General features: G+C 43.5%; 1 protein-coding gene across 1 annotated transcript in view; it reads left to right on the plus strand.

Annotated features, from left to right (window-relative positions):
* LOC143132511 (fibronectin type-III domain-containing protein 3A-like) overlaps positions 1-19,319 on the plus strand; it is a 30,859-nt gene extending 11,540 nt beyond the window's left edge. Inside the window, exons 3-25 of the mRNA XM_076292076.1 lie at positions 602-677; positions 883-959; positions 1,517-1,721; positions 2,006-2,275; positions 2,775-2,833; positions 3,170-3,345; positions 3,616-3,675; positions 4,644-4,782; positions 5,208-5,261; positions 5,720-6,013; positions 6,158-6,238; positions 6,408-6,546; positions 10,202-10,264; positions 10,412-10,530; positions 10,734-10,839; positions 11,100-11,275; positions 11,507-11,620; positions 11,971-12,120; positions 12,533-12,819; positions 13,077-13,289; positions 13,676-13,842; positions 14,037-14,158; positions 15,055-19,319. Coding sequence (XP_076148191.1) covers positions 602-677; positions 883-959; positions 1,517-1,721; positions 2,006-2,275; positions 2,775-2,833; positions 3,170-3,345; positions 3,616-3,675; positions 4,644-4,782; positions 5,208-5,261; positions 5,720-6,013; positions 6,158-6,238; positions 6,408-6,546; positions 10,202-10,264; positions 10,412-10,530; positions 10,734-10,839; positions 11,100-11,275; positions 11,507-11,620; positions 11,971-12,120; positions 12,533-12,819; positions 13,077-13,289; positions 13,676-13,842; positions 14,037-14,158; positions 15,055-15,384 — 3,477 coding nt within the window. The 3' untranslated portion in view covers positions 15,385-19,319. The remainder of the gene's footprint in view (positions 1-601; positions 678-882; positions 960-1,516; positions 1,722-2,005; positions 2,276-2,774; positions 2,834-3,169; positions 3,346-3,615; positions 3,676-4,643; positions 4,783-5,207; positions 5,262-5,719; positions 6,014-6,157; positions 6,239-6,407; positions 6,547-10,201; positions 10,265-10,411; positions 10,531-10,733; positions 10,840-11,099; positions 11,276-11,506; positions 11,621-11,970; positions 12,121-12,532; positions 12,820-13,076; positions 13,290-13,675; positions 13,843-14,036; positions 14,159-15,054) is intronic.
* The last annotated feature ends 312 nt before the right edge of the window (positions 19,320-19,631 follow it).

Here is a 19,631-nt window from a genome sequence, read left to right on the forward strand (position 1 = left end):
TTAAAAGTCCTGGTCCTTCTATCTAATACCCTAATGTTCTCCATGCATGTATCGCTAGGAATGATTGAGTCATAAGACACAAAGATGGCAAATGGTAGCTGTTGAAGGTTATGACACATACTTGAGAACTTATTGCTGCCTCATGCATTGCTTGATTGTTTTATGATGTCTGTGTCTGAGTGTTCATACTCTGTAAAAGATAACAGGTGGTCCAGTCAGAGTTTGGCTGTCTTGCACATTTATACAACGCTCCTATCTGATTACCTTCCTAGCTGATAGCCCTGCCTCTCTGGTGTATCTGTCAGTGTGATTGATGGTATGTCTTTCTGTCTGTCTGTCTGCTGTCTGTCTGTCTTTCTAGTGGTCTGTCCTTTTGGTTTATTCGGTTATATGCCTGACTGGTAGCTGTACATGTGTTTTCTGTTGTGTGGATGTGCATGATTAACCTGTCTGTCTCTCTGTGTGTCTGATGGACCTGACTCTCTTTCTGATGGACATGTCTGTCTCTCTGTGTGTCTGATGGACATGTCTGTCTCTCTGTGTGTCTGATGGACCTGACTCTCTTTCTGAAGGACCTGTCTGTCTCTCTGTGTGTCTGCAGATGATTCTGGTGCAGGTGAATCCAGGGGATGCTTTTACTATACCCACAGAGGGAGGCCACATCCAATACATTACAGGTACTACAGAACACACACACACATTTATACAGAACACACACACACACACACACACACACACACAAATTGTAATGATCCTGAAGGTGATTCTGTTTGCTGGTACCAGTCATGACTATGATGATGATGGACTAGCAAAGGTGTTTATTATTGAGATTTTGTTGTAGTTGATGATAACGATGATGATGATGGTGATACTCTTGTCTAGGTCCTGCTCCTTTGCCTATGCTTTCCCACAATGGCTCAGTGGGCCCGATCTACCTGCCTCCAGGCTACATGCCTCCGGTACTGTTTGCCTAACGACTCTTTCTGTACTTACATCCCCCAGTTGATTATGCAGAACTACAACTTGCCCAAATGACAAATGAATACATTTTCCAATACCCATTAATGCATGACGCCTACTACACCGCCTCATAAATCAACTTAATTAAGTGTAATTAAAGAATGCTCATGGCTTGCTTAATGAGCTCAGTTCCTCTGTTTTTTGTCAAGTGACCTTGTGTGTTGAGAAAGGCACTCTGGACGTAAAGCATGTTATTGTAATGATTATGATAATGATGATGACTATGATGATTATTCTTTTTATTATTAATTATACCACAGTAAACGTCATATCCTGAGTAACATAGTTTTAATGTTTTAATGTTTTGTTGTTGCAAAGAGTGTCAACAACTAGAAGACTGACTATTCACTCATGACACTATTATTATATAGCTATTAGTTTCATAACTTCCTTTATGAGTAGCCTAGTGTTGCTCCATGACTCATCTGTTAGTTAGTGACCGTTGCTTTCGCAGTTCTTCCTGTCTTCTCACTGTGGCCTCTGCTGCCCTCTGCAGGTCATGGAGGAGAATGGCATGCGCAAGATGATGCTGCTGCCCCATGCGTTGGAGTTCCACCCCTCCCTGCCCCCTCCTCCCCCACACCTGTCCCACTACCCCCCGCACCACCCCGCACTGTTGCCCCACCCGCACATCTACCCGGCCGAGATGCCCCCACACTACATCCACCACATGCACTCGCTGCCTATCTACCCAGAGCAGGGTGAGTGCAGCCAGCGTGGGAACATGAGTTGCTGTATGGGTGTTTGTGTGTGTTTGAATCGACATATGAAGAGTGTATGCTGTACCGTTTCTGTCTTGTTTCCTCTCTGACCTGCTCTGCTCCTCTTCCGGTGTGTGTGTGTGTGTGTGTTTCTGTGTCTGTGAGCATGTGTATGCGTGTGTGTGTGTATATATTTTATTGCATGTGTTTGTTTGTATATATATTTGATTCTGTGTGTGTGTGTGTGTGTGTGTGTGTGTGTGTGATTCTACATTTGTATGCAGAGTTGATGTGTCACAGCATGGCGATGCCTTCCCTGAAGGTTCAGGACCAACTGCACAGGCGTCTGAAGGATCGCTCCCCGCCGGTCGCTAACGCCAACCCAAACACTAACGGGGTGCACCTCAGCACCCATTCGCCACTGCCTAAAGGGGCGCCCCTCGCCCTGCACAACGGCCACGGCAAGCCCCCCATGCCCTCCCCACACCCCTCTCGACACAGCAAACCTTCTGGCCGGACCAGAGCCACACCTCCCTCAGATACCGAAAGCACAGGTGAGAGATAGAGAGAGAGACAGAAAGAGAGAGAAATACAAAGAAAGAGAGAGAGAGAAAGAGTGCATGTGCCTAAATGTCTGGAATGTACAACACTGTGATCTGAATCACTTTACATGTGGGCATAGGCTGTATCAGTCTGGGAAATGTTTAGTGTAGACAGTGCCAAATCATTTTGTTCTCTTTCTCTCATACCATACCATTAAGGATTCTGTTTCAGCAGGTACTAAACTGTATTACAGGGAGGGCTACAGACAGATTCTAAATTATGTTTGAGATGATACAGAGGCGAGATAGAGGATGGACACGACCTGTTACGTGTGTTGCTAGTCTGTTCAGACATGTGTGCATGGGTCAGGTGTCAGCTGTGTGGTCTGACTGTCAATGCAGCAGTGTGCTCTGTGTTGCATATATACATTCACCTGATTTGACTCAGGGATCCTGAACGCTATCTGTGTGTGTGTGTGTGTGTGTGTTGTTTGGTTGGTTGGTGTTGCAGATGTCGAGGCAGAAAAACACAAAGCAAAGGAGATGTTGTCCAATGTGTGCAAACCCTCAGTGAGTGAAAACACACACACACACACACACACACACACACACATACAGACAGACACACACACACACACACACTTACACACACATACACAGTATACATTACAATTACAGTAATAGTAATAAGTCAGATATATCTCAATTACTGCTAAAAATACATCACAATTAACACTAAACAGACACACATTATGTATTATGTGTTGTTCACATCTGTCTCACATTAATACGTACAATGATGATGACTGATTATTAAATAATAATAAATAATTTTACTAACATAATATTCCCTCTCTCACTCTTTTCTCTCTCTCTCTCTCTTTCTCTGGTCTGTCTATTTCTCAGGTCAGTGGTTTAACGTTTCATTCAGCAGTCCTTTCCTGGTGTCCCCCCATCCCCCTCCCAGCCAGAGACCCCACTGGCGCAGACAAACACACTCACACGCACACACCTCCTCTGCTCTGCTACGAGCTGGCCTTGTCGCAGAACGGCACAGATGGGGACTACAGGCCAGTCTATCAGTGAGTGATTTCCATTTCCATTCTTCCCGCTTACCCCCATCTCTCTCTCTCTCTCTTTCTTTCTCTCTCTCTCTCTCTCTCTCTGTGCCCCCACTTATCCAGTACTGGCTGTGTGTATTTACATTTTGTCTGTAGTTTGTGTAAATGCATAAGCTCCTACATCTTCAAAGTAATGCTGTATGTGTGAGTGTTTGGGATGTTAGGATGTGTCAATGTGTGCAGATGCAGTAATGCAGCAATGTATTTCCTATTCTCTTCTCCAACCAACAGAGGAAATGACACTACATTCACATTAGGAGACCTCAAGCCAGATACTCACTACTATGCCAGGTATACACACACACACACGCACGCACGCACGCGCACACACACACACACACACACACACACTCAGACACAGGCCACATACACACGAAACCAACGGGTTTATTTTTTCTTACCGCTCTCACACCTTTAACGACACCGGTAAAAAAAAACGTGCGTCCACACGAAGAGGTCAAACTGACAGAAAGCGCTGTAATCCATATGCCAGGCCAGTCGAGGGCACCGGGACGGTGCAAGAGACATAAACATTCCAAAAGCAGTCGCATGAGATAAGCAGACTGGAAAAATTCAGTTTTCAATTCAACTGTAAAACTAATAAAGTTCACCTTCAGGGTATGTGACTGCTATAGTCATAGGTTGTAGTAAGCTAATGTTTAACCAAGTTAAGCTAACGGTGTGGTTCTAACTTAGCCACAAAAGGCTGATACTGCGTGCACAGAAATCATGACGGGGAAAAGTAAAGCATTTTAATATGACAAACAAATTCTGACAAGTCAGGTCGAGTGCGGTGGTTGGGTTCATGTCAACATTAAAATTGCCGGCTTTGCTGTCCACACGGCAAAAGTTAACCGGATTTTTAAAAAACCCGGTTACAGCTTCCTAAAATGCAGGCCTCGTGTGGACGCAAGGCCTAACTGATAAAAAAAAAAATCACCGGTTTAAAAAAAAAAAAAACGCCTTGTGTTGACGGGTCCACACACACACACACACATATATGTACATGCACACACACACACACACATATATGTACATGCACACACACACACACACATATATGTACATGCACACACACACACACACATATATGTACATGCACACACACACACACACATATATGTACATGCACACACATGCACAAACATTGATCTTAAACATTATTACATACAAAACATGCACACACATTATGTGAATATGAACATAATGAAGTTTTCACTCAGTGTGTGTAAATGTGTGTGTGTGTTTGTGTTCTGCAGGGTGTGTGTGGCTTGTCGCTCCATCAAGGGCTCTCCGTCAGAGGCAGTGACGTTCACGACTCTATGCGCCCCACCAGACACCCCCCCACCCCCCCGGGTCCTCCTCCGGACCAAGAGCTCTGTGGGGCTGCAGTGGAAGGTATGATACGCACACACACACACACACACACACACACACACACACACACACACAGCACACACACACACACACACACACAGCACACACACACACACACACACACACACACACACACACACACACACGGGTCCTCCTCCACACTAAGAGCTTTGTGGGGCTGCAGTGGAAGGTATGATACGCACACACACACACACACACACACACACACAGCACACACACACACACACACACACACACAGGTCCTCCACCACACTAATAGCTTTGTGGGGCTGCAGTGGAAGGTATGAGACACACACACACACACCTGTGCAGTGGAAGGCATGAGACACACACACACGCACACACACACATTCAGACCTAACGGAAAGACCTCTTTATTCATGTGAACTAATAAAATGACTGGCTGTGTTCTTATGTGTCACCAGGCCCCCAATGACAATGGCGCAAAAATCACTGCCTACCTTCTGGAATGCTGTGAGGTATGCATTGCACACACGCACATGCACGCGCACACACACACACACACACACGCACGCACACACTATATAATTGTTTTGTGTAATTGCACACACTTTCACAATAGAATGAATTCTAGGAGAATGTTATGTTTTTGGGCAAATGGGCAAATAATTGAAATACTGTGGTACACCTCAGCACACAAGAAGCAGCATGTGTGCTAAGGATGTTTTTAAAGATGTTTTGATTGTGTTCTAGCCTCATCTGACTGCTCCTCTCTCTCTCTCTCTCTCTCTCTCTCTCTCTCTCTCTCTCTCTCTCTCTCTCTCTCTCTCTCTCTCTCTCTCTCTCTCTCTCTCTCTCTCTCTCTCTCTCTCTCTCTCTCTCTCTCTCTCTCTCTCTCTCTCTCTCTCTCTCTCTCTCTCTCTCTCTCTCTCCTTCCCTCCCTCCCTCCCTGTCTCTGTGCTGCTGTGTGCACCAGGAGAAGCAGAGCTCTTTTAAGGAGGTGTACTGCGGCCCCTCCAAGCAGTACAAGGTGGTCCGGCTCACCCCCGCCACCAGATACGGCTTTAGAGTCGCCGCCAAGAACATCACAGGGATCAGTGCCTTCAGTGAGGTGCTGTCCTGCTGCACGGTGGGCTGCGCACCTCCCGCCCCGTCGGCCCCTGCCCTGAGTGCCGTGGGCGTGCGCTGGGTTAGCCTGCACTGGAGCGCCCCCTGTGGGCTGGTGGGCCGAGACCCGCTCACCTACACACTCGAGATGGAGGAGCCAGAGGTGAGACTGCAGTGCACTGCGCAATGATCTACTTCATATGAACAGAAACATCAGTTTTAAGCGCTACTCCGCTTCGTTTGGATGCCTGAGTGACACAGTGTGACGTCAGGTTGTGTTTGTTGTGTGTGTTTGTGTGATCCGTAGGGGTTTCAGCCCAAATATACTGGAGAGGAGATGTGCTATACGGTTAACAGCCTGGAGAGGAGCACATCCTACAGGTTTAGGGTGAGTGGGTGTGTGTGTGTGTGTACATGTTGCTGGTGCTAGTGTTTCACTCTGTGTGTGTGTGTGTGTGTGGGCGCGTGTGTGCATTTGTTTATATGGTGTGTGTGTGTATTTTGGTGTACTATAATTCCTGTTTGTTTGTGTGTGTGTGTGTGTGTATGTTGTGCAGTTGTTAGCTGCCAATGCTGATGGTTGTAGTCGGCCCAGTGCAGTGGTGGAGTACAGCACCGGTGCAGACGCCCCCACCAGACCAGGAACACCACAGCTACACACACCGCCCCAGCCACACAGAATACACACCATCTGGGGTAAGAACATGCACATACGCATACACACACACACACAGTGGTGTAGGGGGATTTTTAAAGTAGGGGGACGCTATTTTAATGACATCATTGCAAAAACTGTCACACTCGCACCTCCACATACATCGGTGCGTAAGGCCAAGGCCAAATTGTTACCAACTTTCGTGAACATGAATTCAAAATGAATGAATTAGAAAAAACAATTAAATTACATGGATTAGCCTCAAAATGTAGCCTAATGTCTTTACCCAAACTACACTTTTTCACCAAAGTCTATGAATATGGTCTGTAGCTTTTCATTGTGTTGTATCATACAATAAACAGACAAACCATAATGTACAGGGATGCAAACGGCGCGCCTTTTGGCGGATGCCGCCTTTTTCACGGCTGTCTGGGGGACTTGTGTGAATCGTACAGATCCGATGAGTTTTTCTTTTTTTTTTGGGGGGGGGGGGGTGTTGAAGTGTCTGATTATAATTTCATCAAAGTTAATTCTGTATTAAAATGACTAAATAAACACATATAGCCTACCGTTACAGTCCATGAAACAGGAAGTGTAAGACAACACTAAATCAAAAAGCTGCGCACGTAAAAATCCCATTGGCTGCGCACCATTATCTGACTGCTAAGGGGAAGCACTTCACTGCAAGGATTTAACGTTACATACACTGCAACATCGAGAAACATTACATCGCAAAAATACACCGCAACATCGAAAAAACATTACTGGTGCAAACCATAGACTCACGTCGCGAATGCAGCATAAAAACTACACCTCCCATCAACGTTAGCAGTTTCGCGTTGTGACTCGCTAGTAGTCGCTTCTATCAAATCCAAGAGCGCGCAGAAAAAGCGGAAAGTTAGACTAGCCAGCCAAGATGCAAAGATTGAAGAAATTAGTGCTTCTATCCACCGAATTCATCGGATATAGGAGGAACAGGATAAGATTCTGAGAATGCAGTGAGAGAAGGAAAGGTAACCTAACATGCCTTTTAGCCCAGTTGACGTATTGGCTGCAATATGCAAAATATAGCTGTAGCGAACAGGCACAAAAGCCTCCCGTAATACTCCCTCCCATTTTATTCAAAGGTAGAACGCTACTGACAACTCCAGGCTTCCACGCATGCTTGTTTGTTTACACCGAATACAAGCTGAAGTGCAAAACTAAAGTAGGCCAAACGTTTGCCTACTGCCCCCATCAATGCAGATATTTCAAATAAAAAATAAAAGGATAAAAAAATATACATCCTTGATAGCCTATGTTGGGTTTTGTGGAAGAGAAAATGGACTGTTTTAGTAGTAGTATTAGGCAGTATGCAGTCAGATAGGTCACCATGGGCATATTTGGATTAGCTACAGATGGATTCACAAATAAATAAATTAGCCTACATTTGGCAGGATACTTGATATACAGGCTAAATGCAAATATGGCAATGTATTATATTATTTTACATTAACAAAATGTAGGAAAATAGAACAGACTGAAAATAAAGTAGGCACTGATCTTTAAAACCCTGTTTCCTGTAGCCTAAATGTTGTCAGTCATTCTTAATATTTGCAATTGGTGCACTGGCATGATTAACTGTTAGCTGGAGTGTAATGTTAGATTATGTGTAAGTTAAGTACAGAACTGACTGTGCGCCCAAATTTTTGTCTGTGCTCCTACATTTTTTAACTTGGGCACACAAGTGCTCCTGGAAAAAAATGTTAGTGTAGAGCCCTGCCTACCACATAAGGGCGAGAAACTGATGTGTGGGCTTATCCTAACAGACAGACCGCACTACTGTTGATACATTTTAACTGTACATTTTCGTGCAGAAGAACGTTATTTTGGGGCGCATTGAGATAGGGGGCAGAGTGAAGTGAACTATTTTGCACTCTGTTATGATACTGTCAGGTCTAGGATAACACTATGGCTAATATATGCAACTTTTCATTTGCAGAATGAGAGAATTTGATGAGAGTGAGGCACTAACAGTTAAGAAAGTGGATGAGGGTTGTAAAACAAAGTGGAACTGGTCTTGGTTACAGCAGGGATGGATTACTGCACGGGCCTACCGGGGCCAGGGGGCCCTGAAGCCCAAGCCTTTGCATGGAATCATTGCCTCAATATCAACAAATCAGGATGTAGGCTATGAATCTGATTGAATTTAGTATTGGCCATCCCCAAAATGCACCAGAATACAGGAAATCACATCAGAAAAATAAAAAAATTTCTGGGGGAGGACCCCCAAACCCCCCCCCCTCCCACATATATGGCAATAAGTGGGGGGCCCTTAATACATCTGGGCCCAGGGGCCCAAAAGTTCATAATCCGCCCATGGGTTACAGGTTGAAACGGATTGAGGTCAAGACAGCCAAACACAAATTCAAAATGTCAGACTTTTAAAAAAAAAAATTGAAAAAAAGGGACATGCCAAATTTTCCAGCGTTGTCTCAGTATTCTTTACTTTTAAGAATTTCCAAGGAACTGGGACAGTGTATTTTCATATAAAGAACATTTTTGTGTGAATAGGGTGAGCCCTGGATGGCAGAGGTGGTGGCAAAATGTAATTATATTATATTTCCTGCGGGGGCGTGGGCTTCGATAATCTCACTCCTTTTTGACCATACCTCTGTTTGCATCCCTGATGTAGAGTAGCGTATGTAATCTAGCGTAGTCTAATCTCCTTGACGCATAACATGCCGCGGCATGGCTTCATTCATTACCACACGTAAACCATGGCAATAACAATAGCAAAAGTAGGATTCACCCGCATTCAACACACCGTGTGGGCAGTGTAGCTCAATTTGAGGGGGCGTCATATGAATGTCATTGCGAATTATTAAAATGCAGAGGTGCACAGTCAATAAAACAAAACAAAAAAATATTAGAAAGAACATTGGCAGGCAAGTGCTAGTCATTTGAAAAAGTTTTTTGTTTGGATGAAAGTAACTGCACCAATCGTAAGTTTTTTCTAAAGTTGTTCAGGTTCACCGTTGGGTCATTACTTTTGGTTAAATAGCCTATCACTTTTATTGGAGCTTCCTCGATAAAAATCACTCGTATTACTCACACATGCTTATCGTGTCATTTTGACCACTGAATTAGCCCACCTGCTTTCTGCAAAACACAAACGAAGGAATTGCAACAGTGGGCCATGAAGATGCTTGCTAGATTCTGATACAGGCAGTTGTATAATTGATGGTTTTCTAGCCACTTTCGGGTAACGCCGAATGACGAGCTGCGTAGTTTTTAATGTATTTGCGCATGGTGGAGTGCTACAGCATGACAGTCATTCTTGTAACGAATTTTATGACAAAGAGGCGTTGGAGACGTTTGTGTGATGCGTTATCACTGGTAACAACACTTGTTATAATAATAAATGCATATTAAAATGCTCAAAACAATGCTCCAAGAAGTGGGGGAACGGCGTTCCCCCGCGTCCAACGCCCACTACAATCCTGCACACACACGCACGCACACACACGCACGCACATACACACACACACACACACACACACACCCACACACAGATATACACAAAAACACATGTGCCTGTACATTCTGACAAGATTAACATTATTTGGAGTGAAAAAGCCAAATCTCTTGGATGATCCTTAGAGATCCCTTTCTCTTTACGTAGAGGAATTTAAACATTTGTTCTGTGTATTATAGATGCCCCAGAGGATTATGGAGGATCTCCCATAATGCACTATATTTTGGAACTCAGTCATACTGGTAAGGACAGTGACACTTAACTGATGCGTCAAAATACATCACTGTGTCAGGTGTTAAATTTTTTGCATTGTATATTTGTGTGTGTGTGTGTGTGTGTGTGTGTGTGTGTGTGTGTGTGTGTGTGTGTGTGTGTGTGTGTGTGTGTAGATGATCAGTGGGAGGTAGTATACACTGGACCTCAGCAGGAACATGTATGTGATGGTTTGGAGCCAGGAACTTCGTATAAACTCAGAGTGTACTGCCAGAACCAAGGAGGACAGAGCCAGGTATATAAACACATGCACACAACACTAAAACACACACACTCACACATACTTACAGGCACACACGTATGCACATACTATACATACTTAAGTAAATAAGTACCGACACTTGGATCAACAGATAGACACACACCCGTCCACACAGGCATAACACTGTTTGTGATCAGTTGTGAATGTTTACAATAACTGTCGTCCTGCTTCTCCAGGTGTCTGAGTGCCTGTCAGTACAGACTGCCCCAGTGCATCCTGGGCCATGCCGAGCTTTGTCTGTGTCTGGAGATGCATTACCCTCAGAGATCACACTCAGCTGGGGTAAGTCTCATACGCATACGCACACACACACACACACACACACACTTTTCTTTGATATCCCAGGTATGTGTGTATTTTGTATTGTTTTCTGTGTATCTGTGTATGTATATATTAAATAACCATTAAACAATTAACAAATAAAATAAATAAATAGATACATACATAACTTAATATATACATGAATAAATAAGTATATGTTACTGAGTAAGTTTGTAAAATAAGTTGTACCTGATTTGACATATTCTTTAAATCACACACAGAGGCACCAGAGTGTAATAGCGGTTTGGATGTGTGTGCGTATGCTGTGGAGATGGCCGACTCAGTGGATGCAACACACATACACGTGTACGAGGGCCCTGATCGGAGCTGCGTTGTCAGATCCCTGCTACCCGCTACAGGCTACTGTTTCTGGGCCAGAGCTGCCAACCAGGCAGGGGTAATGACAAAAAATAAACCCCTAACTTTACAAACTCAGCACACACACACACACACACACACACACACACACACACACACACTTTATGCACACCATCTTCAGATGACTATAACCATCAGTCACATTATTGAGTGAGCTTGTATGTATCTTAAAATCCTGAATTCTCTTTGCCACATTTTTGAACACTCAGTGATGTGTTTTGTGTCTGTGGTTGTGTGTGTTTGGGTCCAGTGGGGTCCTTGGTCAGACATGTTCGAGGCCTCCACAGCTGCTGGACCCCCACAGCCATGTGGTCCCCCAGTCCTGACCGTCAGGAGTCCCACGTGCGTCAACGTCAGCTGGGAGGTCAGTAGCAGCCTCATCCTCATTACTAGCTGGGGTTCCCCCTTCACTGTAAAGCACTTATTGTAGGGTGCCTTGATAAAGCTCTATAAAAAGTTGTTGTTGTTGTTTAGTTTGCATAAAAGGCAGTTAGTGAATGAAAAGGTACACAGACTCTGAGATTTCATTTTGACAACATTTTCAATAAACGGCAAACAAATCAACTGGATCTGTCTCCATGACTGATAAGGTACCAGGTAGTGACAATTAGTGGCATAGTGATTAAGTGAGATCAAAATTCAGAAGCACTTGAGTAGGCTCAGTGAAAGTGAAATATAGAGCTCAGTGTAATATTAATTGTGCCCTAACTACAGGTACCACCGTGTAACGGGTCGAAGGTCTGTGAGTTTCGGCTGGAGTGGGGGTTGCAGGGCGGGTCCCTTCAGGTGATCTACCATGGCCCCTCGGCCTGCTGGGAGATGACAGAACTGACCCCTGCGTCAGAGTACTGCTGCAGGGTGCAGGTAAGAGGAAACACCAGCGGATATCTCCAGAACTACCGGGAGTACACCAGTACTATCAAAGCCAGGTTTCTCCAGTTCCATACTGGTGCTGGTAGTGGTCTAACTTGTATTTGGTTGTCTGTATTGGTGGGCTCACTAGGTTCCAAATCCGAAACCTAACTAGGGTGTTAAGTCCCAAAACTCATGGATCTGTGTGAGACGTTTGACTCCCTGACTACTCTGCTTTGTGTGTTGGATCCATACTGTAGCAGTAGACTACAGTACCCATAAAACAATGGGAGAATTTCTAGTTTTATTCAGCAAAGGTGTTGACACTGATATAACATCACAGCATCTAGTATCATTCATTATATAGATGTGTATGTATGTGCCTCTTTAATTTATACTAAACGTTAGTTCCTTTTTCTCTCAGGCTGTCAGTGAGGCTGGGGAAGGGCCCTTTGGGGACATCACCATGGTAACGACTCCCCCTTCAGTGCCGGCAACAGTGGAGTGTGTTGAAGAGGTTTCTGCCGAGTCTGTGAGTGACAGGACAGCCGGCGCTTCCCCCTCACGGCTCGCTCTAAGGTGGAAGGAGCCCTGTTGCCATGGTGCGGAGATCACAGGATACAACATTGATCTGGGAGAACAGCTCCCCCTCTCTGTGGGGAGGATCAATCACCACATGCTGGAGAACCTGCTGCCTAATACCACATACAGGTAAGGTGAACAGGGGGTTAGGAATCCTTGTGTATCAACTGATCTGTGATGTTTTATGAGTGACCATCTTTTATTGTAATGGTCAAGCAATATTCAGCCATTTCCCCCTATGTAGCTGTGGCTATCATGAGATGGTCACTTCTCAGAACATTTAAAGGAGAAATCGTATCGTTTCGTTTCGTTTCTCGAGGTCACCGAGTACTGTCGGTACAAAAGGGTGTGTTTGAGTAGACTGACCTTTTTATAACACTTTTTAGGGTCAGAGTTCGGGCTCTGAACAGCATTGGAGCTGGACCTTACAGCTGCCCACTGAGGGTCCGTACTCCCCCTCTGCCCCCTGACCCCCCCTCGCTGGAGTGCACCGTCTGCAGCCCCCACACTCTGAAGCTACGCTGGGGAGAGGGGCCCACACGCACCCCCACACCCAGGGGTACACACTACTGCCTGCACATGCAGACAGGCGGGGACAGGTACTGACATTACACACATGTACATATATTCTGCTCATATACACATACACAAATATGTACTGTATGCGGTGAGGACTAAGGAGATCTAACACACATAAACAAAATACACACAAACATAAACACAACATCCAGTTTAATTTAGATGTGCAGACCTCTAGTAGTTCTAGCTTGAGCCAATAGGAGGCACTGTTTAACTATGCTACTACCGCATGGTAGAATACTATAATAACTGGTCATTTACAGCATCGATGAACACAACAAGCATTTATTAGTCTTGTGTGTTGTGTGCTTATGTATGTATTTATTTAAATGTGCATTAATATTAAATCACTTGTGTCTGTGTGTGTGTGTGTGTGTGTGTGGGGGGGGGGTCTGTTTACTTCCAGGTTGGTGTGTGTGTACAGCGGTTCGAGCCACTCGTTTAAGCTGCAGCGTCTCAGTGAAGCCACCGAGTACCAGTTCAGCATCCAGGCAGTGAGCTCAGCTGGCCGGGGGCCCCTTTCCCCCCTCTACAGCTTCAGCACCACCCGCTCACCCCCACCTCAGCTGAAAGGTACACACACACACACACACACACACACATACACATACTGTACACACACACACACACACACATGCACACACACGCGTGCGCTCGCACGCACGCACAGCATCTTTAGATCTAGATTAAACTATTATTTAGTTGTATTATTATTGAGTTACTACCATTGTTTAGTTACCATTGTCACCTGTCTCTCCTGTAAAAAGCTCCAAAGATTGAACCAGTCCAGTGGAACATGTACTCCGTTACCTGGGAGACCCTCCAGCCAATGAAAGGAGACCCTATGCTGTACACACTCCAGCTGATGCGGGGAAAGGAAGTGGAGCGGGTAAATAGTCTACACAGCCTCCTACTCCAGTAACACAGCAATGGACACGTCACTACTTAAAACACCATATGTTATAGATACTTATTCCACTGCTTGGTTGAATTTCCCATTGTCCTACGTAATTTAGAATGACCATTAACCGTATGTTATTTGCACACCTATGAAGTAGATCCATTTTTTTGGCCGTATCACACTTGTATATTAATTCGCCAAACTCGTTGTGAAGTTTAAATGAAGCGTCACATTGCATCCAAGCTGTAAAATGCAGACGTTCAGAACATAGTAACATTTTAGCATATGACGGAGGTGGCTTTTAGCTACATGGATGACAGCAGGCTAGGTAAAATAGCGATGTTTCAAAGCTAAAGTTCAGAATCTTGGGATACGCCCGCTTGACAACGGGAGAGATAGAACTAACGACTGGCCTTTGGCCGTAGCAACCATCCACTTAGAACTAGTAACGGCAGTTTGTCCTGCACGTTGAGAAATTAGTTGATATGTGTCGGAAGAAAGTAGTTCTACAAACAAGACAGTTTTAGCGATTAAAACGTTTAAATTGTAACAGGAAATGAGCACAACGCAAGTGGCAACAGTGGAATAAGCGTGATAATGGACTCCACGGTGGTCTGTTCACAGAAGTTAATGCACTTACGAGGTTTAAACCTCCGGCCGTTTTACAACCTCGACCGTGCATTAACTTCTGTGAACAGACCACCGTGTCATCCATTATCCCTTACATAACATTATGTTATAGATTTCATGGTCTTTGGAATGGACACTTAGTTTTGTCTCGGATTTACACTAACTCTACAATGTTAAACCCTGTTACTTTTCTCTCTTTTTCTCTCTCTCTCTCTCTCTCTCTCTCTCTCTCTTCTCTCTCTCTCTCTCTGTAGCTCTACCGTGGGGCTGCCACCTCTTACACCTGGCAGGGTGTGCCCACGAGCGCCGACTGGCGCGTGCGTGTGTGTGCTGGGCGACGCAGGCCAGAGGGAGGTGAGCTGTGGGGGCCATACAGCCCCGGCACAGCCCTGCCCGCCCTCCCTGATGCCAACCGGGACGCCAAATCAGTGGCAAATGCCAGCAGCAGCAGCAGCGGTGGGCAGTGTCACCGAAGGTGGAAGCTCACAGACGAGCACTTCGCCTTGCTGGTGTTGGTGGCATTTGGTGTCGTGGCAATCCTGTTTGCCGTGCTCATTCAGTATCTGTTCCTGTGTAAGGACTAAGGAAGAGAGAGAATTAGAAGAAGTTGAAGAAGAAGAAGAAGAAGAAACAGATGTAGAGAGAGAAAGAGAAAGACAGCAAGAGAGATGAAGAAAAGAAAGCAGGAGCAGGTCTCTCAGCACATTCTGTAACTGGCACACAGTGAGCTCATTTCATTTCCCAGTATATTATTATTATTATTATTATTATTATTATTATTATTATTATTAATATTATTATTATGTTTATTATTTTATTATTATTATTATCACTACTACTACTACTTCATATGAGACCATATTTAGTTGACATAAGAAGGTACTTTTTAATTTTATGCCATGACCAATGCAAACTGTGACGATAGATGTTTAGACTTAACGTCTTACCCATCTGTCTTCCCAAGAGAAAAGCTTCGGCCAGTGTGTCTGTGTTTCTGTGTGAGAAGCCAGTGGGGCTGTATCTCTGAACAGCTCTACATGATCTGGCTCATGATTTCTAAATGTTTCTGTATGTCCATGGCAAATGGCAAAACTGGACAAGGCTAGTCGTTCTGTTAGCTTTGGCACCCACATTCTTTTAATCTCCCTGAATGCTAACGCTACATAGATACAATTTTATACTTTTTTAAAATACTACTCATACACTGATGTGTCTTTGGGAGCTCCTGCAATGTCCTTCATTGAAGCCTGGGAAAAAATGTGGGCTGTTCCAATAGGATATATGTCAGGAACCGAGATTCATCTTGTTCTCTTTAAACTGTTATGACAGCAGTTCAAAGCGAGATGGTGCCAAAGCTTTCAATAAATATGCTCAACGTGCTGTTTTTGCAAACTCTCCCCCGTTAAGGTGGACAGAGAGTGTCATACTTTTACAGATTATTTTATCTAGCAGGTATATTTTAACATCAGCAACGCCAAGAGAAACACAAGTACATATTCTCTGATGTTGGGAGAGTTTAATATGTTTGGTTCTGCTATCATACACGTACACATATACATACATTCTAGTTATGTTTTATGTACACCTAGATAAAGCAGTACTCTCAAGATATATGAAGTATGCATTTGTTATAAATGTATTTCTATTTGGCTCAAACTGAGCGCCATAGTCTTTTCCTGGCTTTAGTCGACCATTGATACGTATGTATGTGTGGTGTTGGGAGGTTTATTGTGAGACAGTAAGCTGCAAGTTGAACTTACAAATCTTTAACCAGGACTAATTTACCTAATGTTACCATGAATCCTTATTAAGTATGTTAGTGGTTGTGGTGACAGGTTGGACAACTGTTATAAAATCATGTAAATGTCAGCTAAGCAATTCGAGCTACCTAGTTTGGCTAAATACTAATGTATTTCAATCTGCCAAACCAATTTAATTCTGAGTTTCTATGCCATTGTTGCTCTATGTCATGGTTTCTGGCTTCAGTATGAACCAGAGGGCAGTGGGGATGGTGGACGCAGTCACAAAAGTAGCGACGCTTTGACAGTTCAGAGGTCAAGGCCAGGGCCAAATCTAAGCCCGGGAAATGCCTCTTATCTCTGGGATTTGGAGGGAGGCCTAGTATTCACATTGTAGCACGTACATACATTTGGCAAAGTCCATATTTTCCCAGGGAGGTTTTTATTTTTTTATTTTTAAAAGAAACATGGTGCCTTTTGAACTTATTGTGATCTTCCTCCCTCGTTTGCTGGTCATCAAAACAAAAAGCAGAGATCTATCTGGCTCTACCAAGTCCCCACCATCCGTTCTCCCCTTTGAGGATTCTATTCCAGAAACCAAAATTGTAGGATCTCCCATGGAATAATTAAGTATGTTTGTTTATTACTTACTAAGACAAACATCTGGGAAATAGCCACTTATTCTAATCTGTCTTGTGTGGACTGTCCATGACCTCTGCTTCTGTTTCTCTGTGCTGTCCTGGTGAGCCCTATGCTCTGTAGTCTATTTGGTACACCCTTAGAAAGGAATAGGGTTCCTGTCAGCCATGTTATCATTGTGGGAAACTTTGAACGCTGCACAGTGACCTCAACAATCGGATGTGCCTGAACACCAAAACACCTCTTCTACAAGTACAAAATGGGGTTTAACTACAAATCACTTCCTGCTCATAGATTAGCATTGAGCTAGAATGGACGGTTATGTGTCCTGGTTGAATTAAAACTATGGTCCATAGCATTTGACTCCCATCTGTGGCATATAGCTCTGTTGATTTGGAAATCTTAGAGGAGACATTTATGCTGCCCTCACTCGCCTGCCTTTCAAATGGTTATATACTGTTTTATTTCAAACTTGCCTTTTTTCATAGGTGTAGCACTCTCCCTTATCCGAGAGATGTGTTTCCATTGGTAACACAACTTGTTGAATTACTTTTAGAGGTAAATAACATCTCGTTAACCTGCTGCTTACTTCATATCTTTAAACATTTGATTTCTCTGCAGCAGATGTTTGATAGATGATACAAAATCCCTGTTCCTACATACACTGTGAATGACTGTTATAATCCAAATTCAAAACTTGAGTTAACAGAACATATGTCATGGTACACTTCTCAAGTACAACAAAAGGTAATAAAGTCTTAAAACTGCCATTGCTTGATATACAGTACATATCTTGCAAAATGCTTGACCGGAGTCGTTGACTAAAATGACACTACCATTTGCTCCATTTATAGTTACATTGTCAAGGACTTTATTACCTTTTGTCAGACATAAACAACACTGTTAATAAGGATTCTCTGTGTGTCCAAATGTAATGACACTGGCTCAACTACAGGCTAACAAGTATCACCCAGGAACTCTCCAGGGATCTCATGTGGGGTTGTGTGTCACGCCATCATGCTGTAACTCGTACCTTATCTGTATTGCCCAACAAGAAGCTGAGCGAGCCTTTACGAAAACTTGAGTCAAGCTTACGCTTACTGTTTTTCAAGGACAACAGCCATACCACATTGCAATCAGTTCGAAATGTATGTCTCATACCCCTCTCTAAGCTTACCAACGATTATTGCTGCTACTACTCCTTCTGCTGCTCTTGTTACCTGTATCAGTTTAGTGAGAGAAAAAATACATTTTAACAGATTTATATGAAATTATTATTATTTTTCCTTAGTGGTAAATGACTTGTGACGTATGTAGGGTTATCACCTTTAGACCCTGTCCTCCTCGACTGAAGTTTGTTTGGTCTTTTTTTACGAAGCTGCTGGAGCTCTTGTTTGTATGTGTGTGTGCTCGTTTCCATTCAACCTCGAATTGGCTTCGGTTTGAAAGTGGGGGGTTTTCTCAGGCCAATAAGTTAATGAAATCACTTTATATAGCGGTATTCTGCATTGGATCATCTGAAAACAAACTCATTAATCGGTCCTGTGGTCTCATGGTTTCGCACACGGTTCTGTCTGACCACAGAATTGGATTGCGCTCTTGCGCTCAATGACTTGGGTCCACTGATCTTGAGTAAAAAATTCTCAAAGTTTCTGACAGATAGTCCTTGTCTGATTTAAACCTTTGCTCACATATACAAATTATTGTATACTTTTCATGTATTTTTCAATTTATTATTTTATCAAAAGGGTTGAGCTCGGCACAAAAAGGGCTTTCACTGAATCATGGGAATTTCTCCAATGAATAGGGGAAAAAGGCAAAAGAATCTTCACACTTACCCTCTCATCCCACGTGCCAGTATTTTCAGACCACACAAACTGAGTTTTACAGCATATTCTCTTTATTTTGATACTGAAATGTATTTTTTATTTTAAATACAAATGTAATACATTCCAAAAAATATTTATCTACATCATTGGTCATTATTTCTAGTACAGATCTCACTGTTTATGTTATCTGTTTTGTTCTATTGCTAAACACAAGAAAAAGATAAACTGCCATGTATTATTGTCATAACTAAATTGTAACAATCATAGATAATATATTTAATATGGCAAATAAATTATAGTCCTTATATGAAATGCCTTGTCTGTCTTGGTCCTTTCTTTTATACATAGCCTATGTTTACCTTCTGATATGCTATCCTACCCTCAAGTCACACAACAGTGTAAAGAGATTGCTGGTGGTGTTACCAACTGTGTTCAAACTGTGCTGACCTACACAAGTATTCGGATGCCTGCCATTACACCCATAGGAGCTTCAGTGACATTAATATGGAATTTGTCCCTGCAGCTGGGAAGGCTTTCCTTAAAGATTTCAATTTCGATTTCGATTTCGATTTAGAGGGGTCTTTGGGAATTTTTGCCTATTCGTCCAGAAATGCATTTGTGAGG

Source organism: Alosa pseudoharengus, unplaced genomic scaffold (genome assembly GCF_046254945.1).
Source record: "Alosa pseudoharengus isolate Yale_2024_CS ecotype anadromous, Long Island Sound unplaced genomic scaffold, YU_APseudo_1.1 YU_APseudo_1.1_scf_19, whole genome shotgun sequence".
NCBI classification, from domain to species: domain Eukaryota; kingdom Metazoa; phylum Chordata; class Actinopteri; order Clupeiformes; family Clupeidae; genus Alosa; species Alosa pseudoharengus.